Source organism: Pristis pectinata, chromosome 3 (assembly GCF_009764475.1).
Source record: "Pristis pectinata isolate sPriPec2 chromosome 3, sPriPec2.1.pri, whole genome shotgun sequence".
Lineage (NCBI taxonomy): Eukaryota > Metazoa > Chordata > Chondrichthyes > Rhinopristiformes > Pristidae > Pristis > Pristis pectinata.
The window spans coordinates 132,002,914-132,025,769 of NC_067407.1; the positions used below are offsets into that span (position 1 = coordinate 132,002,914).

Sequence of the window (22,856 nt, forward strand, 5' to 3'; positions counted from 1 at the left end):
CTCCCATCAGGCAGAAGATACAGGAGCCTGAGGGCACACACCACCACAGCTTCTATCCCACTGTGATAAGACTATTGAACGGTTCCCTTATATGATGAGATAGACTCTTGACCCCACAATCTACCTTGTTATGACCTTGCACCTTATTGTCTACCAGCAATGTACTTTCCTGTAGCTATGACACTTTACTCTGTATTCTGTTATTGGTTTTACCCTATGCTACCTCAATGCACTGTGTAATGAATTGATCTGTACAAACGGTATGCAAGACAAGTTTTACACTATATCTTGGTACAAGTGACAATAATAAACCAATATCAATGCCACTATGTGTTTCGATATACATGTGACTAATAAAGCTATCTTATCAAAAAATACTTACGGACACCTGTACTCACAAATGAGCTACTGTAATGTTATTAAATTCAAAAGTCTGATGTACGTACATAGGTTTGTTCCTGCGGATGGCAGAACTGGTTTCATCTCTCCCTCTCCACTTTTAGTAATTGTTCTTCCTTATCAGTCTATGTGCTTTGGGTGCCATTCATCACAATACAGCGAAGGTGTGGTTTCCATATTAAGTGATTTTAGCGTAATTTCCAACATGGACAAAATCGACAAGAACGTCTGTAAAAGTGGAGCTCTCCTACCCAGATGAGCACTTGAATCATCAAGGCATAAAAAGTTATGGACCAAGTGCTGGTAAATGGGATTAGTACAGATAGGTACTCAATGGTCAGAAGGGGCAAAGTGGGCCAGAGGCTCTGTCTACAACTCTGTGACAACTTTCTTTTTGTAACAAGGGCAGTGATGCACTTTAGAACATGGAACAGTACAGCACAGAACAAGCCCTTTGGCCCACAATGTTGTGCCGACATAGCTATTCCCTCCGACCTACAGAATGCTCATATCCCTCCATTTTCCTCTCATTCATGTGCCCATCCAAGCCCCTCTTAAAAGCCCCTGATGAATTTGCCTCCACCACCCTATCAGGCAACGCATTCCAGGCATCCACCACTCTCCCAGTAAATATGTACACCTCACGTCTGTTCTGAACCTCTCACCTTAAATGCATGCCCTCTGGTATTGGATTGCTCAATAATGAGAAAAAGATATTGCTTGTCCACCCTATCTATGCCACCCTTTATTGTGGTTATAGAAATAAATAAGAAGACAGATATGGTCAATGGGTAGAAATGACATCAGTTCAGATCCAAGTTTAATGAAACACTTCCTCAGCATCAATACCTACCACCACTCAACCCATGCAGTGTAGTTGGTGCAGTGGTGTGACACTCCTGGGGTGATGCGGGTGTTGTTGCTGAGAATGAGTCCAGTGTTTGTTGTGTTGGTGTTGATGCAGTGCAGGAATGGGGAGAAATAAATAATAGATGCCTCCGGATAACAGGAATTGGGGTGGGGATTGGGGATCACAAGGGGGCCCCCCATGTGATCAAAGGACTGACTTGTTCTTGTTCTGCACAGGATGCTGATAGGCTGGCTGGTGAGGAGCACTGCTGGATGGAAGTCAAGGACATGATTCCAAAGGTGGAGGAATTACAGGCTGCTGCAAGTATCCTTATGATTCCAGGTCTTGGGCTTCACTGACTCCAGTCTTAATGATGAGGGATAAAATCTGCACCAGAGTAATTGCAGCACGAAGGTGGGCTCTAACCCTTTGTATTTTACTTCATGTGAAAGCTTCACTTATTGTGGCACTAATTGTTTGTGGTTGCTGACTCCTTCCCAACCCCTTCTGCCCAAGGAACTGAATAAGGGACGAGTTCCAAGGGCCTTCAGCTACCACGAAACGTCACTGCAGAGACCGCTCACCCGGAAACGTTCCATCCTCGCTTTCCTCCCACCCCTCCACACATCACGGCTTCTGCTCTGGCTCCTGTTTCCAGTGTGGGTGTCCTGCTCGACTGCACAGCAGCAGAGGACCTGCATCTGCTGCTTCACTGGTAGCCTCTCAGTCTGTGGCATGTGGGTGCAGCAGCAAACACAGACATGCACACACACACATATGCACCAATGTGTGCACACAGACTCACACACATTTGCACACACACATACATACAGATTCATACAAATGCATACACATGTACACACACGATCATGCACACTAGCATACAGACATGCACGCAGTGCACACATATGTGCACACAAACACACACACACATGCATGTACCCTCAACTACATGCACACATGTGCATACACACACGCACACGTACAAATGTCTTCTCCTATTGTCTTCTCATATTTTCATATGACATAGAAGAAGGCCATTTGGCCCATTGAGTCCATGCCAGCTCTCAGAGCAATCCCATCATTCCCCAGTTTATTTCCTTGTAGCCCATTCTCTGTCACGTGGCCATCACCTCCCCCTCAATTCTCCTGCTACCCAGCTACACTAAGGGGTAATTTACAGCGACCATCCAGCACATCTTTGGGATGTGGGAGGAAACCTATGTGGTCACAGGGAGAACATGCAAGCTTCGCACAGAAAGCACCAGAGGTCAGGATCAAACTATCCTGACAGCAGCACTACCTGATACACCATTGTACTGCCTCTGAGTAGATTGTAAAACTCTTTACAATCTACTTAAAGGCAGTACAATGGTGTGTCAGTAAACTAAAAACAGAAAATGCTGGAAATATTCTGCAGGTCAGGCAGCATCTGTGGAGAGAGGAAGAAAGCTGTAATTTCAGGTTGAAGACTCTTCATCAGAACGAGGAAAATTTGAAAAATAAGCAAGTTCATTTCAAGCTACAGAGAGATGGGCCAATGGGAATATGATTTTCAACTGTGCTACTTAGTTTAGTTTTCCCAACTCAGCTGTGGTCATCAGGAGCGGGAATAGTGGGCCTTTGTCTCTGTGTGTCCTCAAACCAGTGGTGCTGGGGCCACCTGTGGTATTACTTCTTGCTGAGTGAACTGACATCAGTACAGACCAATAGTGAAACCTGGTGCCGTTTGCCTTTGCTACCTCGTCTTATACAACCAGTCAGTGGCTTTACACATCATCTTGTCTTTCCTCTCTCCTGTTTCATCCCTCCCCTTTTTCACTTGGCTCTGCCACTGTCAATGTTGGGACTATTTTCACTGGAGCATAGGAGACAGAGAGGTGATCTTGGTATCAGTACTGGTATTGGTTTATTATTGTCACTTGTACTGAGGTAGAGTGAAAACTTGTCTTGCATACCGTTCATACAGATCAATTCATTACACAATGCATTGACATAGTACGGAGTAAAAACAATAACAGAATACAGAGTAAAGTGTCACAACTACAGAGAAAGTGCATTGCAGGTAGACAATAAGGTGCAAGGTCATAACAAGGCAGATTGTGAGGTCAAGAGTCCATCTCATCGTATAAGGGAACTGTTCAATAGTTTTATCACCGTGGGATAGAAGCTGTCCTTGAGCCTGGTGGTATGTGCCCTCAGGCTCCTGTATCTTCTGCCTGATGGGAGAGGAGAGAAGAGAGAATGACCCGGGTGGGTGTGATCTTTGATTATGCTGGCTGCTTCACCAAGGTAGAGAGAGGTATAGACAGAGTCCATGGAGGGGAGGCTGGTTTCTGTGATATGCTGGGCTGTGTCCACAACTCTCTGCAGTTTCTTGTCATCCTGGGCCAAGCAGTTGCCATTACCAAACCGTGATGCATCCAGATAGGATGCTTTCTATGGTGCATCGATAAAAGTTGGTGAGTGTCAAAGCGGACATGCCAAATTTCTTTCGCCTCCTGAGGAAGTAGAGGTGCTGGTGAGCTTTCTTGGCCATGGCATCAACGTGGTTGGACCAGTACAGGCTATTGGTGATATTCACTCCTAGGAACTTGAAGCTCTCAACCCTCTCGACCTCAGCACCTTTGATGTAGACAGGTGCATGTACACTGCCCCCTTTCCTGAAGTCAGAGGTGTATAAAATCACGAGGGGCATTTGATAGGGTCAATGTTGCAAAGTCTTTTTCCCAGGGTTCATGCACTGTTTGCATTTGTTAATGATGGGGAACAAGCTAGACAGGAGCAGAGGATTGTACTGACTGCGTTTACTCAAGTTCAGTACAGGGTTTATACAAAGCACAATACCAACACAGAGCCTCAGGGCCAGTTTCGCTTCTATAAATTCAACATAATTGGGCTTACAGTTTCTCCTTCCCTACTTTTGATATTCTGTAGTGTCATAGAGTCACAGAGTCAGACAGCACAGAAACAGGCCCTTCAGCCCAACTGGTCCATGCCAACCATTGTACTTATTACTTGGAGTATTGCCGCACTTGATCAGTTTTGGTCACTCTGCTATAGGAAAGATGTTATTAAACTGGAAAGAGTGCAGAAAATATCTACAAGGATGTTGCCAGGACTTGAGGGACTGAGTTACAAGAAGAGGTTGGACAGGCAAAGACTTTTTTCCTTGGCGTGTAGGAGACTGAGGGGTGATCTTATAGAGGTGTATAAAATCATGAGGGGCGTAGATAGGGTGAATGTGCACAATCTTTTTCCCAGGGTTGGGGAGTCAAGAACTAGAGGGTACAGGTTTAGGGTGAGAGGGGAGAGATTTAATAAGAACCTGAGGGGCAACTTTTTCACCCAGAGGGTGGTCGTATATGGAATGAGCTGCCAGAGGAAGTGGTTGAGGCAGGTACATTAACAACATTTGAAAGGTACTTAGACAGGTACATGGATAGGAAAGGGATATGAACTGATTGTGGGCCAATGGGACTAACTTAGATGGGAATCTTGGTCGGCATGGACCAGTTGGGCAGAAGGGCCTGTTTCTGTGCTGTGTGACTCTATGACCCTAATCATACTCTTCTATCCAATTGAAACCTTCTTTTCTATCCTGCCCATCTCTTCCTGCACTCTCTCTCATTCCCATGGCCTCACTCTCACCTCCTTCTCACTAAATGGGGAAAGTGGTTCACAAGAACACCTATTAAGCCCTTGCGTGATGCCTACCCAGTCACAGAGACTGCCTGCCACACAGTGAGTTCACATAAGCACCCCTGTTGCCCAACACCTGAGCAAAAACTCTTGCCTGATCTCACTCCTTATACTGCGCTCTTCGGTGACTCTTCAACCGTGTCCTCACAGCCATCCATTACAGCAACAAGAAATTGCTGCATTATTAAAGTCATCTGTTACTGGCTGCCACTTCAACCTGTTTATATTTTATTTATTATTGCATTTTGATTTGATTCATGCATATTTTATCTGAAGCAATGTTCAGGAGGAAGTTGTAAAGCAGGAGCTGTGGATGATGTTATTATGGGGCATTCCTCCGAGTTATGCAGTTTTTCTTCCTGAATAATTAATTTTTTTTATAAACTTATAATCCCCGGCTTGGCATCAGAGCAGTTAAGATGCTGGTCTCGTATCCAGTGGCCTGAACCAATGCAGGGTGCCAAGTTTGAATCCCGCTGTCAGCACACGGCCCCGATCTTCACCTGATGGTTGAGGGGGGTTCATTGTTGACGGAGCAGAGCAAGACAATTCCCCTTGGACTCTTGCGGTGACGACAGTGAGCTGGGATGAGTTGCCAGCAACAAGTCGCACCGGCTTCTTTTGAAGTTGGGAATGACTTCAGCCTCAGCAATGTTTTCCCTTTGACCCTGACTGCCACCATTCAGAGTTTGACTCTCCATCCCACTCCCACTCTGACCTATCAGTCAGTGGCCTCCGGCACTGTTCTTCTTTAATGTGTGGTGTGGATTGATGGGCATGTCTTACAGCCTTACCATTAGCAGTACATTACGCCGACAAGGACGCTCAGTCTGATCAGAACTGCTCCTTAACTGCCACATTACAGTCTCACCCTAACAGAGATATTCCCTTTGTTCCACCCTTCCCCTCCCTCAGCTTCAATGCAACCTAAAGCTAACCTGTCTTATTCCATCTATCCCCATTCTGATGAAGAGTTGCCTGTTTCTCGTTCCACTGATGCTGCCTGGCCTGCTGAGTAGTTCTGTCATTTTCCGTTTTTATTTCAGATTTCCAGCATCTCCATTTTTTATGGGTTAATTTTCTTTGTTGTTGCGGTGCACAAACCTGTAGTGTGTAACGTGGCTGGGAACGCACCAAGACACCAAGGTTGCTTTGACAGCTGCCTCCTTGTCCGCAGCCTCTGTAAACCAGGGCAGAGAAATTAAACCGTCAGACACAAGTTGCACAGTGCCCTGACTTGGCCACATCTCTTCCCAATGTTCCTGGGTCGATACCCGGGAATGTCCTTCCCAAGCACACTGGTCAGCAGTGGTTCAACCACCACCTTGACCTGAAGGCACCAAGGGCTGGGTAATCAGTACTTACCACTGGTTGCCTTATTATGGAAAGGATGTGGAAGCTTTAGAGAGGGTGCAGAGGAGATTTACCAAGATGTTGCCTGGATTGGAGAGCATGTCTTATGAGGATAGGTTGAGCGAGCTAGGGCTTTTCTCTTTGGAGAGGAGGATGAGAGGTGACTTGATCAAGGTGTACAAGATAGCATAGATCAAGTGGACAGTCAGAGACTTTTTCCCAGGGTGAAAATGGCTAACACGAGGGGACACAAGTTTAAGGTGATTGGAGAAAGATATAAGGGGGATGTCAGGGGTAAGTCTTTTACACAGAGGGTGGTGGGTGCCTGGAACGCACTGCTGGCAGAGGTTGTGGGGGCAGATACATTAGGGACATTTAAGAGACTCTTAGGTAGGCACATGAACGATAGAGAAATGGGGGGGCTATGTGGGAGGGAAGGGTTAGAGCAGGATAAAATGTCAGCACAACATTGTGGGCCGAAGGGCCTGTACTGTGCTGCAATGTTCAAACAAAACCGAATGAATAAATTAGTTATGACAACCCAATGCAACAGGAAGCTCCTGATTCCCAGAGTTTTCATCCTCATCAAACATTTGTCTGCTTAACCACTTGCCTTCTCCACAACACAGCTGCGCAGTCGGGCAGATTCCAAATTGTTTTGTATGTAAATAGTACAGTCCTCCTGCCAGTCAATTAAGGGTGGGGTTCCTGTTTAATAAGTGCAGATGCAACATGTCTGTGTCTTATCATGCATTTCAAACAGAGAGGAGACCACAAGAGCCGAGCTGAGCCATGAGAGTGTGACATGGCAAAGAAACCGGCTTGTTCACAGTTGAGGCAAAGTCTGTGTTGCAACAATATCAGGATTCATTCATCCAGGTAGATCCTCGGATGACTTTATTTTGTCACTCAAAGTAAGGGGCATAAATGATGATATTATTGTTTGTCAAAGCCAGTGGATTTCACTCTGGTGCTTGGTATTGGTATTGGTTTATTATTGTCACGTGTACCAAGATATAGTGAAAAGCTTTTGCTTTGCATGCCATCCAGACAGATCATGCCATAAGTAATTACTTCGAAGGCAAACAAAATGCAGAATATAGTGCAGCAGGTACAGAGAAAGTGCAGTGCAGGGAAACAAATAAGGTGCAAAGGCCACGATGAGGTAGATTGGGAGATCAAGAATTCATCTTTAGCATATGAGAAGTCCGTTCAGGAGTCTGATAACAGTGGGATAGAGTCTGGTTGTATGACGGTAGTGTAGCAGTTAGCATAACGCTATTACAGCGCCAGTGACCCGGGTTATATTCCGGCCGCTGTCTGTAAGGAGTTTGTACGTTCTCCCTGTGACTGCGTGGGTTTCCTCCGGGTGCTTCGGTTTCCTCCCACATTCCAAAGACATACAGGTTAGGAAGTATGTTGGCGCCGGAAGCGTGGCGACACTTGCGGGCTGACCCCAGCACACTCTACGCAAAAGATGCATTTTACTGTGTGTTTCAATGTACATGTGACTAATAAAGATATCTCTCTCATCGCATGTGCTTTCAAGCTTTTGTATCTTCTGTCCAATAGTTTAACCAGGGTCTCTGTGAACTTCACCTTCTCCACAAATCGGACCCTGATCAATGACAAAGGAGAAAACTCCCCTTCATTCACAGAATCGGGACGTCACTGGAAGGCCAGCATTTATTGCCCATCCATCATTGTCCCTGAGAAGGTGGTGATGAGCTGCCTCCTTGAACTGCTGCCACCCTTCTGGTGAAGATGCTCTCAATGTGCTGTTGGGGACGGAGTTTCAGGTCGATGAAGGACAGTAATATTATTTCCAAGGTTGGAATGGTGTGTGATTTGGTGATTCTATCAGCCTACTGCTTTTTATCTTCTTGGTGGTAGAAGTTGCAGGACTGAGAGATACTACCAAAGAAACAGTGATTTGCTGCAGTGTATTTTGTCAGTGCTTCACACTGTGACCACGATGGACTGCGGTGGAGAGAACGAACACTTAATGTGTTGGTGGAGCGCCAATCAAGTGAACTGCTTTGTCTTGGGTGGTTCTGAACCTCTTGAATGTTTTTGGAGTTGCAGCAAGTGCAGGGGATTCTACCCAGCTTCTGAACCATGTTTGGTTGGTGATGGGAATCTTGTGGATTGCCCAACCAAAGTCTGTAGGTAGCACAGTTGTGCAGCAGTTAGTGCTGCTTCCTCACAACTCCAGCGACCTGGGTTCGCTGCTGACCTCTAGTGTTATCTCTGTGGAGTTTGTATGTTCTCCCTGTGACCATATGGGTTTCCTGCAGGTACTCCAGTTTCCTCCCACTTTCCATAGATTGTGCTAGGAGGTTATTTGGCTGCTGTATGTCCTCTGTTTATGCTGTGTAAATCTAGCATTGCAGGTGTGCATCTAGTATTTAGAAGGATTTGGCTCAAATACTTGATCAAGGGTCTTGGGATGGAGAATCATTGAAGGCTGGTAATTATGATTAGAATTCATTCAGTGCTTCATCTTAGAGGTTCACTTTCAGCTGCAGAGATGTGAACACAAAAAGTAAGGCAGACTTACCAGTGCAGTACCGAGCAAGTGCTTCAGTGTCAGAGCTGCCATCGTTAGAATAAGGCTCTAAGCCAGGACCTCAACTGTTCCTCAGGTGTGCTTATTTCAATGAAGAGCAAGGCCCAATACCCTGGCTGAAACATATCTTTCACTTAATATCACAAAAGTAGATAATCCTGTTATTAACACATTGTTGTGTGTGGGAGTTTGCTGGGTGAAAATTGCTTCTACGTTCCTTACATTACACTTCTGAGGTACCTTGCTACCTGTAAAGCCTTTCGGAACTCCCAAAGGCAGTGTTCAGTCTCTGTTCATGTCATTTTTTTTCTTAATATGGGACTAGGCAGCATTCCGAGCGAGTGTACTGGTTCCAGTGTGTTTGCCGGGAATATGAACTCTATTCCAGGCTGTTCCTGACAGCTGAAAACCCAAGCTGAAGAACACAAACTTCAGAAAGAGTAGCCCATAGTTTGACATAGAAAGCCACGGACAATGTCTGTGTTAAAAGAGTCATGGAGTCATACAGCACGGAAACAGGCCCTTCTGCCCAACTGGTCCATGCTAACCAAGATATCCATCCAAGCTAGTCCCATTTGTCAGCGTTAGCCCATATCCCTCTAAACCTTTCCAATCCATCTACCTGTCCAACTGTATTTTAAAAGTTTTTATTGTACCTGCCTGAACCACTTCCTCTAGCAGCTTATTCCACATACAAATCATCCTCTGTGTAAAAGAATTACCCCTCAAGTTCCTATTAAATCATTCTTCTCTCACCTTAAACCTATATCTTCTGGTTCTTCATTCCCTAACCCTGGAAAAAAGATTATGTGCATTCACCCTAACCATGATTTTATACACCTCCATAAGATCACCCCTCAATCTCCTACGCTCCAAGCAAAAAAGTCCTAGCCCGTCCTATCTCCCCCATAACTCAGTCCCTCAAGTCCTGGCAACGTCCTTGTAAATCTTTTCTGCACTCTTTCCAGTTTAATAACATCTTTCTTATAGCAGGGCGACCAAAACTGAACATAATACTCCAAGTGCAGCAACACTCTAATACCGAAGGGCCTGTACTGTGCTATAATGTTCTATGTTCTATGTAGTAAGTCCGGTGGTTGGCAAGGACGTGATGGGCCAGGTGGCCACTATGACATCACAGAATATCAAAAATAGGGAAGGAGAAACTCGAGGCCCAAATTCTGTTGAATTTATAGCAGGGAAACTGGCCCCTAGGCTCTGTGTGCTCTATAAAAACCTCATACCAAACTTCAGTAAACACAGTCAGTACAATCCTCTGCTCCTGTCTCTCTCGTTCCCCATCAGTAACAAACCCAGACAGTGCAGGAAGCACTCGGCAGGTCAATCAGTATCCCCGGTGAGATTAGATCCATTGCCTTCTGTGCTTTGGTAATTTGTGCTTCTTAGATGTTGTGACAGTACCTGCCTCAGGCAGGATGTTCCAGATTCCAATCACTCTCTTGTAAAATCATTTCCCCTCAGATCCCCTGTAAATCTTCTAACTTTCACTTCAAATCCTGTCTTAGATAGCCACACCATGGGAAAAAGATTCCCCCTCATAACTTTGTATACATCCATCAGAGAACCCCTCAGTCTCCTTTGTTCCAAGGGAAAAAAGCCCAGCCTATCCAATCTCTCCCAAGAACTAAAGTCCTCCAGTCTTTAGTTATTGGATGATAACTAGAGATTGGAGAACTTTAGTTATTGGGTGAATAACTAAATATTCAGTTAATATTTAACTGAATATTTAGTTATTCAATGAAATAGGAGACTGAGAGATGATCTTATAGAGGTGTATAAAATCCTGAGGGGCGGAGGTAAGGTGAATGCGCACAGTCTTTTTCTCAGGGTTGGGGAATCGAGAACTAGAGGGCATAGGTTTAAGGTGTGAAGGGGAGAGATTTAATAGAAACTTGAGGGGCAACTTTTTTACAGAGGCTGGTCCGTATATGGAACGAGCTGCCAGAAGAAGTGACTGAGGCAGGTACAAAAACAACTTTTAAAAGACAGTTTGACAGGTACGTGGATAGGAAAGGTTTAGAGTGATATGGGCCAAACACGGGCAAATGGGACTAGCTGAGATGGGAATCGTGGTTGGTATGGACCAGTTAGGCCAAAAGGCCTGTTTCTGTGCGGTATGACTCTATGACTATAACCTTTTATTATAAATGAGGAACCTTATTGTAGTAAGAATCTGGAGCTGAGATGCAGCTTACAGATGGGTTTGTTCGGCATGGTCAGAGACATAGGCAATATAGTTTGGTTTTATGGCCTCAGGATTGTCAGGTAAAGCATAGACTGGAGAAGATAAGGAATGGGATATCTTGAGGGCCTTGGGAATGAGTTTGAGGAGGAGACTGCGACTGAGCTTTGAGCTGCATGTGTAGAATCACTTATTCAGAGTTTTAAAGGAACGTGTTATCATCAGGAATAACAAACGGAGCTGCAGTCACACACAACTCAAAACAAATCGTCACTACTACTTTGAGCTCACTGGCACCCTGTTCTGGTAACATATAAAGCAATTATATCAGAGTTTCAATATGTCTCTAATTTTTGTTTAGGAATAAAGTAGTCAGAAGTACAGGCCTTCCAGACCAGAGCAGATGCCATTATTTAGCAAATGCAGCTGCCTTTTGTAAAATAATACCTTACAGCTTCTTTAAAATTTTCCATCCTAATTCCTTAACTGAAATTAATAACAGACTGGGAGCAGCTTGTGGACACCTGCCAAGCTTTTACAAGTAAGAGTCAAGATGTCCTTCCAGACACAAACCTCTATCTGCTGAAGATGCTTGATGCCGCCATGGATGCTTGTATTCACCTCGCTCGGTGGGAGGACGCCTTGTCTTTTGGCCTGAGGACTCTGCATCCCTATCAGTAAGCTGCTGTGTGTGTGTGTGTGTGTGTGTGTGTGTGTGTGTGTGTGTGTGTGTGTGTGTGTGTGTGTGTGTGTGTGTGTGTGTGTGTGTGTGTGTTTGTGTGTGTGTATCTATCTGTCTGTATAGATCCCTTTATGTGTTTGCATGTGCCTGTTTGTGTGTATCTGTGTGGGTGCACACACATGTGTGTGTCTGTATGTGTTTACATGTGTGTCTGTGTGTGTACGCACATGTGTGTATATGTATGTGTGGGTATAAGAGGCATCAGAATGCAACTATCTCCACTCATGTGAAATCTGAGTTTCCCTGTGTATTATTTCTAGCAAGTCTATTTTACCGTACCTCTCTCAAATGCTGTGATACATCTTCATGTATTTTATTGGAATCCTGTCTCATTCCTTCTGGTTAAGTCTAACCTAACAGTTGGCTGCTAATGATAGGGGTCCTCCAAAGTACCTACAGCTTTGCATGGCCTCAATATTGTTGGTTAGCAGAAGAGTGAAGAAAGACTGTATGAAAAACAAAATCATTGGCTGAAAAATCTGTTTAGTAACTTTTCTGCTGCATCTTAATTTGTTAACTTTTCAGTTTCACCCGTAATAACAAATGTGCCACCACATCTCTGAGAAGTTACTTCAACAAGAGGAGTAAACCATCATTCCCTCGAGCTTGTTCCATTATTCAATGAGATCTCGCTGATCGGTATCCCAATTCCATTTTCCTTCCTTTGTTCTTTATCCCTTAAAACCCTTGATTAGCAAAAATCTATTGGTCTTTATTTAGAAATTGTCAGATTACCTCAGGCTCTGCGGCTTTCTGGAGAAGATACTTCCGGATTTTCGCCACTCTTTGTGCAGAGAGTGGTTTCTTATTGTCAGCCCTGAACAGGTCTCCTTGTTCTGCACTCCCCAGCAGAGGAAAAGGTTCCTCAGCTCTCTGTGCTAGGACAGAGATAACACTTCTCTCTGCTTAAACAAGGAGCCTGATTTAGAGATGGGTTTCAGGTGGAAATTTCCATTCTGTCCAGTTTTGTTTTGAGGTCACACTTCCCTCTGCTTTCTACTGGACCTTGTGGTGTGCAGAAATTGGCTGTTAAACTTCTGGATTAGTTATTATTTTCATTGGGAAAGCAATTTGTGGGATTTAAACCTCCATCTCCACCTCAAACTCCCTCAAGCTTACCGAGGGCCTCACCGGGACTCAGTTATGAGGAGAGGCTGAGAATCTTACTGTTCTTCTCCCTGCTACAGAGAATGACCTAATAGATCTTCTCAAGATGCCGAGGGTGGAGGGGTGGGGAGAGGGGGGCAGGATGGGGAGACCGGGCAACTTAACTCTCTGTGCTAAATGCTTTGATGATTGTGTGATGTTTGGACTAGGTTTAACCTCTACTGTGGGATTAGTGCTGGGATGGGGCAAACTGCACAGCTGATTGTAAAACTCTCGAAGGTTCCCAGAATGATGCAGGAATGCCACATTAGGGAAGTGCTCTTGGCTCCTTACTGTCTGGCACATAGCTGGAATACAGAAGGGGATAAATATAGGACCAATATGGGGAGAAGGTTAATTGTTAACAAGAAGAAAAATCCCTCAGTACTACTCTTTGTAACTGTGAGCACAAGATGTTAATGATGACATGAAGCTAAATGTTGGACCTTACATATAACAAGCGATTGTTTCTATAAAGTCCATTTTACACTCCCAACTAATTTTCTACACCAGGATCTGGTGCTCCATCCTTAAACCCCTCTACCTCTCCCTCATATAAGAGGAACTAGAAGCCCACTTCTTTGATCAAAGCTTGGCCACCTGTCCTAATCTCACTTTCTTTGGCAGTGTCACTATTTGTTGTCTGGGACATGTTCATTGGAATTGGTTTATTATTGTCACTTTTACCGAGGTACAGTGAAATACTTGTCCGTTCATACAGATCAGTTCATTACACAGTGCATTGAGGTAGAACAGGGAAAAACAATACAGAATGCAGAATAAAATGTAACAGTTACAGAGAAAGTGCAGTGCAAGTAGACAATAAGGTGCAAGGTCATAATAAGGTAGATAGTGAAGTTAAGAGTCCATCTTATCGTACTAGGGTACTATTCAATAGTCTTATAACAGCAGGATAGAAGTTGTCCTTGAGCCTGGTGGTATGTGCTTTCAGGCTTTTGTATCTTCTGCCTGATGGCAGAGGGGAGAAGAGAGAAATGTCCGGGGTGGCTGGGGTCTTTGATTATGCTGGCTGCTTTACCGAGGCAGCAAGAAGTACAGAGTCCATGGAGAGGAGGCTGGTTTCCACGATGTGCTGAGTTGTGTCCACAACTCTCTGCAGTTTCTTGTGGTCTCAGGCAGAGCAGTTGCCATACCAAGCTGTGATGCATCTGGATGGGATGCTTTCTGTGGTACATCGATAAAAATTGGTGAGGGTGAAAGGGGACATGCCAAATTTCTTTAGCCTCCTGAGGAAGTAGAGGTGCTGGTGACCTTCCTTGGCCGTGGCATCTACGTGGTTGGACCAGGACAGGCTATTGGTGATGTTCACTCCTAGGAACTTGAAGCTCTCAACCCTTTCGACCTCAGCATCATTGATGTAGACAGGAGGATGTGCACATCCCCATTTCCTGCAGTTCAATGACCAGCTCTTTTGTTTTGCTGACATTGAGGGAAAGGTTGTTGTCATGACACCATGTTACTAAGCTCTCTATCTTCTTCCTGTACTCCGACTCATCATTATTTGAGATACGGCCCACTACGGTGGTGTCAAATGCAAACTTGTAGATGGAGTTAGAGCAGAATCTGGCCATGCAGTCATGAGTGTATAGGGGGTAAGTAGGGGGCTGAGGACGCAGCCTTGTGGGGCACCAGTGTTGAGAATAATCATGCTGGAGGTGTTGCTGCCTATTCTCACTGATTACGGTCTGCTGGTCAGAAAGTCAAGGATCCAGTTACAAAGGGATTATGATGGTAAAATTGATATATAAATGCACAATGTTGTTGTAGTGAGCCTGTACCCTGTTATTTTGTGGCACAGTGCATTCAGAACACAAGAAATTGATGATAAAGATGTATCAGAGATGCTTAAGTACATAAGGAGGGGCAATTTAGTCACAGAGCCATACAGCATGGAGACGGGCCCTTCAGCCCACTGAGTCCAGGTCATCCATCAAACACTCATTGTGCTCATCCATTTTTTATTCACCCCACTCAAATTCTATTACTCACCCACACACTAGGGGCAATTTATTAACCTGCCAGCCTGCATGTCTTTGGGGTGTGGGAGGAAACTGGAGCACCCAGAGGAAACCCATGCGGTCACGGGGAGAATGTGCAAACTCCACACTGGAGGTCAGGATTGAACCCAGATCGCTCTGCTGCTGTGCTCCTCCGAACTCAGTACATCCACCTCAGTGACCAGCTGACTACGTACTGTAAGCAGGAGGATAATTCTTTCCTTGGACCATTTCCATCTCCTCTCTCCTAACCCCTCCGACATTCCCATTTCCAGTTTGTCCTTCTGCATCAACGCCATCGGGCAGTTTTGTATTGAGCCACACATTGCCTGAGATAAACACAATGATCAGGAATGGTAGATAAAGCCGCAGAAACTCATAGCTGCAACAAGCAATTCACTAATTAACAACAGCAAATTTATATTTACGTATCACCTTTAACATGAGAAAAGGGGCATGGTTAAACAAATCTTGACTCCCAGGTTCATCGAGAGATACCAGAACAGGAAAGCAGTTGATCAACGAGATAGTTTTCAGGAGCATTTTAATGGAGGCGATGGAAACGGAGAGGTGAATGGTAGGGATTCCAGAGTCTGGGGGTCAGGTACTGCTGCCTGTGTTGGTGTGATGAACTCAGGGATGCACAAGAACATAGTATAGCACAGGGACAGACCCTTCCACCCATGTCTTTGCCGACCATGATGCCAAATTAAACTAAATCTATCTCCCTGCACATGATCCATATCCCTCCATTCCCTGCCTGTTCATGTGCCTGTCTAAATGCCTCTTAAACACCACTACCATGTCTGCTTCTACCAACACAGAAAGTGAGTGTTATCCCCCTCTCACAAGTCCTTAAATTGCATCTTGGTTTTACAATGAAAAGTGAGATGGGAGAAATAATTTTGCATGTCAGTAAGGTTTTTATTTTAAATTTATGATCTCAGAAGAACATGACTGGAGGAAGACATTTCTCCCACATCTGTGTTTTCTTAGCTGCTGTCACAATGATACACCAGTTAAATTGAATGATTCCTTTGAAATGTTCTGCTGAGCATCAGTGAAACGTGTTCAGAAACGTGGATTTGAGGATTTTCTGTATGTCCGCAATTACCAACGGTACATGTTCCCAAAAGGCGGAAATAGAAAGTGCATTCAGATGGCTGGTGCAGACCCATCAGTATCTGGACAGGTGGAAGGCATCAGTTCAAGTTAAAATGGATCTACTATTGTATGAAACCCAAAAGAAACCAGCACTGTGATAGTGGAATGCCTTTTAGTATGCACTCACAGAAATAGCAAACTAGTACCACCAACAAATCTGATAATGACCTACACTTATATAGAGTCTTTTGTGTCCCTTATACAATGTTCCAAAGGATTATTTCTTAAGAAGTCCCTAGGGATCGAAGATGACTTGCTTCCACTCCAGTTCAAAGTCAAAGTCAAGTTTATTGTCATCTGCAAAATCCATGTATGCACAGGAGCAATGAAAAACTTACTTGCAGCAGCATCACAGGTACATAGCATCAGATACGCAGCATTCACAAGATAAACATAAATTAAACATAAATTATACATAATTTTTACAAGAAAAAGCACAATTAGAACAAAGAAAAAACAAAGTCCATTTTAGTGCAAGGTGATCATTGTGTTGCTAAACTGTAGTGATTAGAGTTTTGCCAGTTGGTTCAAGACCTGAATGGTTGAAGAGAAGTAGCTGTCCTTGAACCTGGTCGTGTGGAACTTCAGGCTTTTGTACATCCTGCCCAATGGTAGCAGCGAGAAGATGGCATGGCCTGGATGGTGGGGATTTTTGATGATGGATGTTGCCTTCTTGAGGCAGCAGTTTTGTGGGTTCTGAGGTAAGCATTTGGGAACCACAGATGAGGCAGGAGATACCTAATGGGCAGGCCGCTGTGGCCTAAAGGGATATAGAGCCACTGAAGTCTTATTCATTCTATAGTGTGTCACTGCTATAATGTAGGTTGTATAATAGCCAACTCATGCACAGCAACAGAGTCCAAATATTCTGATGCTGATTGGATGGTCAGTGTTGACCAGGCAGTAGGCAAAGTCTCCCACTTCTCTTTGAAATATAATACCTTGAGGTCTGTTATATCCACTTGAGAGAGTAGATAGCACTTTAGTTTAACATTGCATCTGAAAGGCAGCAGCCCCTCTGTGTCAAGTGTGTACCATCCTAGACATTTGTGTTTAAGGCTATGAATAGCATCGGGACTTCCTGGGATCCAGTTGTCAGGACTGAGGCTGAAAACTTATGAAAAAGTGAATCGTTAAAATCTGCTTCCAATCTTTCCCAAATATGCCTTTTATCCAGTCTCAAAATCAGCACGAATACACAAAGCCTCAGTTTATGTTTAATGACTGACTGAACAGATTAGGAACCGAGCCTTCAGCCGTCTCCTTGAGCAGTCGAATTTGGTGTTGTGCTTGGCAACTTTCTTGGACGACTTGCCTCTAGCCATTAACAGCCCTCAGTGAATTACCTCAAAGGGAAATAAAGCTAAATGATTTAAAAATATCAAACGCCTCAGCCGCTGCTACCTCAGGAATTCGCTGGCTGGCTGGCATTCCTTCTAACAAGCTCACTATTGACATTGAAGTGTTCATTAAGCCCTGCATGTGCAGTTCTATGAGTTAACCTCAAACCCCTGGGACTATATAAAAAGCTAATTTTTCCCCATGACAACACTTGACATTCAAATTCTGTTTCTCCTCTCTTGCCCTTGCTCCACCTTTCTTTCCCGCTGTCTCTCTCTCTCTCTCTCTCTCTCTCTCTCTCTCTCTCTCTCACACACAGACAATATATAATATATCCTATATGGAAATATCAGAAGTTTCAGGGCTGTGTTATTGTAGGGGGGAGAATATTAGTCCTGATTCGGGGATCTGGGTCTGGAGTTTATGCTATTTCCCCTGCAATTTGTCCACTATCAGTCTCACCAGCACCAGCCTCATCCAGAGCAAATCGACTTTCCCTACTGTTACAACACACACAAAAGAAGTGCTGGAGGAACTCAGCAGGTCAGGCAGCATCTAAGGAGGGAAATGAACAGTCGACGTCTCGGGCCGAGACCCTTCATCGGGACTGGAAAGAAAGAGGGAAAAAGCCAGAATAAAAGAGTGGGGGCAGGGGGAGGAGCCTGAGCTGGTGAGTGATAGGTGAATCCAGGTGAGGGGGGGAAGGTTGGTTGGTAGGGGAGGAGGAATGATGTGAGAAGCTGGGAGGTGATAGGTGGAAGACCTGCTGAGTTCCTCTAGCATTTTTGTAGTGCGTTGCTCCAGATTTCCCGCATCTGCAGTCTTTCTTGTGTTCCCAACTATTACATTGGTATAAGAAACATCACACTGGAATTTTGATGCTCGTGTCTCCCAGGTGGTATTGGTATTGGTGTTGATTTATTATTGTCACTTGTACCAAGGTACAGTGAAAAACTTTACTTGCATACTGATTGTACAGGTCAATTCATTACACAGTGCAGTTACATTGAGTTAGTACAGAGCATTGATGTAGTGCAGGTAAAAACAATAACAGTACAGAGTAAAGTGTCACAACTACAGTGAAAGTGCAGTGCAATAAGGTGCGAGGTCACAACAAGGTAGGTCGTGAGGTTAAGAGTCCATCTCATTGTATAAGGGAACTGTTCAATAGTCTTATCACAGTGGGGTAGAAGCTGTCCTTGAGCCTGGTGGTGTGTGCCCTCAGGCTCCTGTATCTTCTGCCTGGTGGAAGAGGAGAGAAGAGAGAATGTCCCGGGTGGGTTGGGTCTTTGAGTATAGTAGGTTCAATCCCCACAGTGACCGGCTCTGCTGTGTTTCTGCCAGGCAGCAAATACATGTCCCGCTCACTGTTCACCCTTAACCTCACTGCACCCTGAGCGCTTGTAAAACCCGTGTTCAGTACAACTCAATGACCAGCTGACGTTGTCCTTTTTACCTTTTCTGACCCGCCCCCTGGATGTTGAGACTTGCTCAGTTGGTAGCACCCTATCACTCACTTAGGAAGGTTCTGGTTTCTGTCCCACTGTGGTGACTTGAGCTGACACTTCAGTGCTATAGTGAGGAGGTGCTGCACTGTCAGAGATGCTGTCCTTTGAACCAGGCATTTAACCAAGGCCCTGTCTGCTCTCCAGGTAGATGCAAAAGATGACACCATTTGGAAGAACAGGACACTTCCCCTGTACCCTGGCCGATATTTCTCTCTCATTCAATATTGCAGAAGCAGATGATTTGGTAATTATCATTCTGCTATGACCCGAAACGTTGACCACGTGCTCTTCTCCACGGATGCTGCCTGGCTTGCTGAGTTCCACCAGCATCATCATGTTTTTCATCTAGATTCCAGCATCTGCAGTCCTTTGTTTCTCCATCATTCTGCTATTTGTGTGAGCTTGCTGCATGCAAATTGTCTGCTGTGTTTTCTACACTACAGCTGTGGCAACACTGCAAGAAGTTGCTAACAAACAGACTGCAATCAGTGAGGATAGGCAGCAGTACCTCCGGCACGATTATTCTCAACACTGGTGCCCCACAAGGCTGCGTCCTCAGCCCTCTACTCTACTCCCTATACACTCATGACTGTGTGGCCAGAGTCTGCTCTAACTCCATCTACAAGTTTGCAGATGATAACACCGTTGTAGGCTGTATCTCAAACAGCGATGAGTCGGAGTACAGGAAGAAGATAGAAAGCTTAGTGGAATGGTGTCATGACAACAACCTTGCCCTCAATGTCAACAAAACAGAAGAGCTGGTCATTGACTTCAGGAAAGGGGGCGGTGTACATGCACCTGTCTACATCAATGGTGCTGAGATCTAGAGGATTGAGAGCTTCAAGTTCCTGGGAGTGAACATCACCAACAGCCTGTCCTGGTCAAATCACGTAGATACCACGGCCAAGAAAGCTCACCAGCACCTCTACTTCCTCAGGAGGCTAAAGAAATTCAGTTTGTCACCTTTGACTCTCACCAACTTTTACAGATGCACCATAGAAAGCATCCTATCTGGATGTATCACAGCTTGGTACGGCAACTGCTCTGCCCAGGACCGCAAGAATCTGCAGAGAGTTGTGGACACAGCCCAGCGCATTACAGACACCAGCCTCCCCTCCTTGGACTCTGTCTTTACCTCTCGTTGTCTTGGTGAAGCAGCCAGCATAATCAAAGACCCCCCCCCCCCCCCAACCCGGGACATTCTGTCTTCTCTCCTCTTCCATCGGGTAGAAGATACAGGAGCCTGAAGGCATGTACCACCAGACTTAAGGAATGCTTCTACCCCACTGTGATAAGACTATTGAACGGTTCCCCTATACAATGAGATGGACTATGACCTCACGATCTACCTTGTTGTGACCTTGCACCTTATTGCACTGCACTTTCTCTGTAGCCGTGACACTTTACTCTGTTTTTACCTGTACTACATCAATGCACTCTGTACTGACTCAATGTAACTGCACGGTGTAATGAATTGACTTGTACAATTGGTTTGTAAGACAAGCTTTTCACTGTACCTCGGTACAAGTGACAATAATAAACTAATACCAATATAAAGCACCGGGGATGTCTTGTGGTCATTTAAGGTAAGATAAGATATCTTTATTAGTCACATGTACATCGAAACACACAGTGAAATGCATCTTTTTGCATAGAGTGTTCTGGGGGCAGCCCACAAGTGTTGCCAACATGGCATGCCCACAATTTCCTAACCCGTATGTCTTTGGAATGTGGGAGGAAACCAGAGCACCCAGAGGAAACCCACACAAACACGGGGAGAACGCACAAACTCCTTACAGACAGTGGCCAGAATTGAACCTGGGTCACTGACGCTGTAAAGTGTCACGCTAACTGCTACACTACTGTGCCTGCCCATTTAAAGTAATAGTTAATATTTCTCTGTGTCCCCTAGGTAAAGACTGGAGCCAAAGTACAGTGCTGGTTTCAGCAGTGAACATTTATGGTGGTGGTTGGGACGTCAGTCAACTAACAAGGGAAGAAATAGATCTTCTTGGATAGCCATATCCAGAACAATGGAACTCAGGCTGAGACATTAACTGACACAGTGATGTGTCATGCACAACAGCAGTAGCAACCACGTTTCCACAGTCTGACCTGAGCTGTCAGGAGCAGAAGGTTTCTGATCTGCCCAACATGACAATCCTGATATGCAGTTTAAGTGCCTGAGGCACACCTCACGAGGCATCTCTCTCACCTGAGCTACTGTCTTCACTGGCATTAACAGGGTGGTATGGGGTTGAGAGGGAAAAATAAATCAGCCATGATCAAATGGCAGAGCAGACTCAATGGGTCAAATGGTCTAATTCTGCTCCTATGTCTTATAGTCTAACCCAATCTTCAGACCATTACATTCCCATTAATTCTGGGGAAGTGTAGAGAAACTAACTCTGGCATACCAGAAGCCAGTCAGGTATAATATACTTTGCCATGCCACTATTCTTTAATTAACAAAGTGCAGTGTTCAGTTATTTCTTATCAAGGTTTGCAGCTTAAAATTGTATTGAATTATTGCTTTGACGGTGTTATTGATAACAGAAGCCTTATGAACAAAGACATTGTTGACAGAGAGTAAGTATAAACTCACCAATGTAATGCAGAGATAGATATCTTTATTAGTCACATGTACATCGAAACACACAGTGAAATGCATCTTTTGCGTAGTGTTCTGGGGGCAGCCCACAAGTGTTGCCACGCTTCCGGCACCAACATAACATGCCCACAACCTCCTAACCTGTACGTCTTTGGAATGTGGGAGGAAACCGGAGCACCCAGAGGAAACCCACACAGACATGGAGAGAACATACAAACTCCTTACAGACAGTGGCCAGAATTGAACCCAGGTCTCTTGCGCTGTAATAGCATTACACTAACCGCTACACTATGAGTAAAGTGCATGAATAAGTAACCAAGCTAATGTGTTCAGTTCAAGCCACGTGTCGTGAGTAAGTGACTTTGAAGTCTCATCCTCAGACACCGTTTAAAACATTTCATTCTGGTGTATCCTGTCCAGGAAATGTCTTCCCTTAAATAAATGTGTGATCCTGAAAGCAGTTTTATTCCCTTGTGGAATGCTGGTGTTGTAGGTAAGGCCAATGATTACCAAAGGTGCTGGTGAACTAATTTCTTGAGCCACTGCAGTTGGCATAGTGACAGGGAGGGAGTTCCGGGACTGACTCCCAGCAACAATGAAGGACAGCTGAGATATTTCTGAGCCAGGAGGGTGTGTGATTTGGGGGTGAGGGGGCGGGCGGTTTGGTTGGTGGTGGCAGAAGTTGCGAGCTGTTGAAGAAACATTAACAAGTTGTAGATGGTGCACACTGCAGCCATGGTGCTTTCTGGAGGCAATGTTTTTAGGTGGGAGCTGGCATGGCGATTGAACTGGCTCCTTTGTCCTGGATGGTGTTGAGCTTCTTGAGTATTGTTGCTGCATTGCACCACAGTCCTGATGGTGCCTTGTAGATGGTCTACCACAGGGACCGAAACCTGCTCAGTACTCATCTCAGTTAGAAGAGGAGTTTGAACTCTTAACCTCATTGTCATTTAACTGTGCCTTCTTTTAATTCTGGCTTCTTACCTTTTATCCCTTTTTGTTTAGTACATCATTAACTATTTTCCTTCTAAGCACCCCAATTGCCTTTGCATCTGCTCTCTATAATTTAAGCCTTTAAACCCCAGTATCATCCTGATGAGTCTTGTGCTGTACCCACTCCTGAGTCAGGACAGCCCTCCTGATGGACAGTGCCTGATGCTGAAGGCAGTTTTCTACATGGAGTTTGACTAAGGCTTTGTACATCTGAAGCATTACTTCCTCACTTTTGCATTCAAACCACTAGCAATGCT

General features: G+C 44.8%; 1 protein-coding gene across 2 annotated transcripts in view; it reads left to right on the plus strand.

The window, feature by feature from the left end:
* smyd3 (SET and MYND domain containing 3) overlaps positions 1-22,856 on the plus strand; it is a 750,592-nt gene that overhangs the window by 667,339 nt on the left and 60,397 nt on the right. For both annotated transcript variants that reach the window (XM_052013009.1, XM_052013010.1), the window contains 2 exons: positions 1,486-1,573; positions 11,579-11,753. In XM_052013009.1, coding sequence (XP_051868969.1) covers positions 1,486-1,573; positions 11,579-11,753 — 263 coding nt within the window. The remainder of the gene's footprint in view (positions 1-1,485; positions 1,574-11,578; positions 11,754-22,856) is intronic.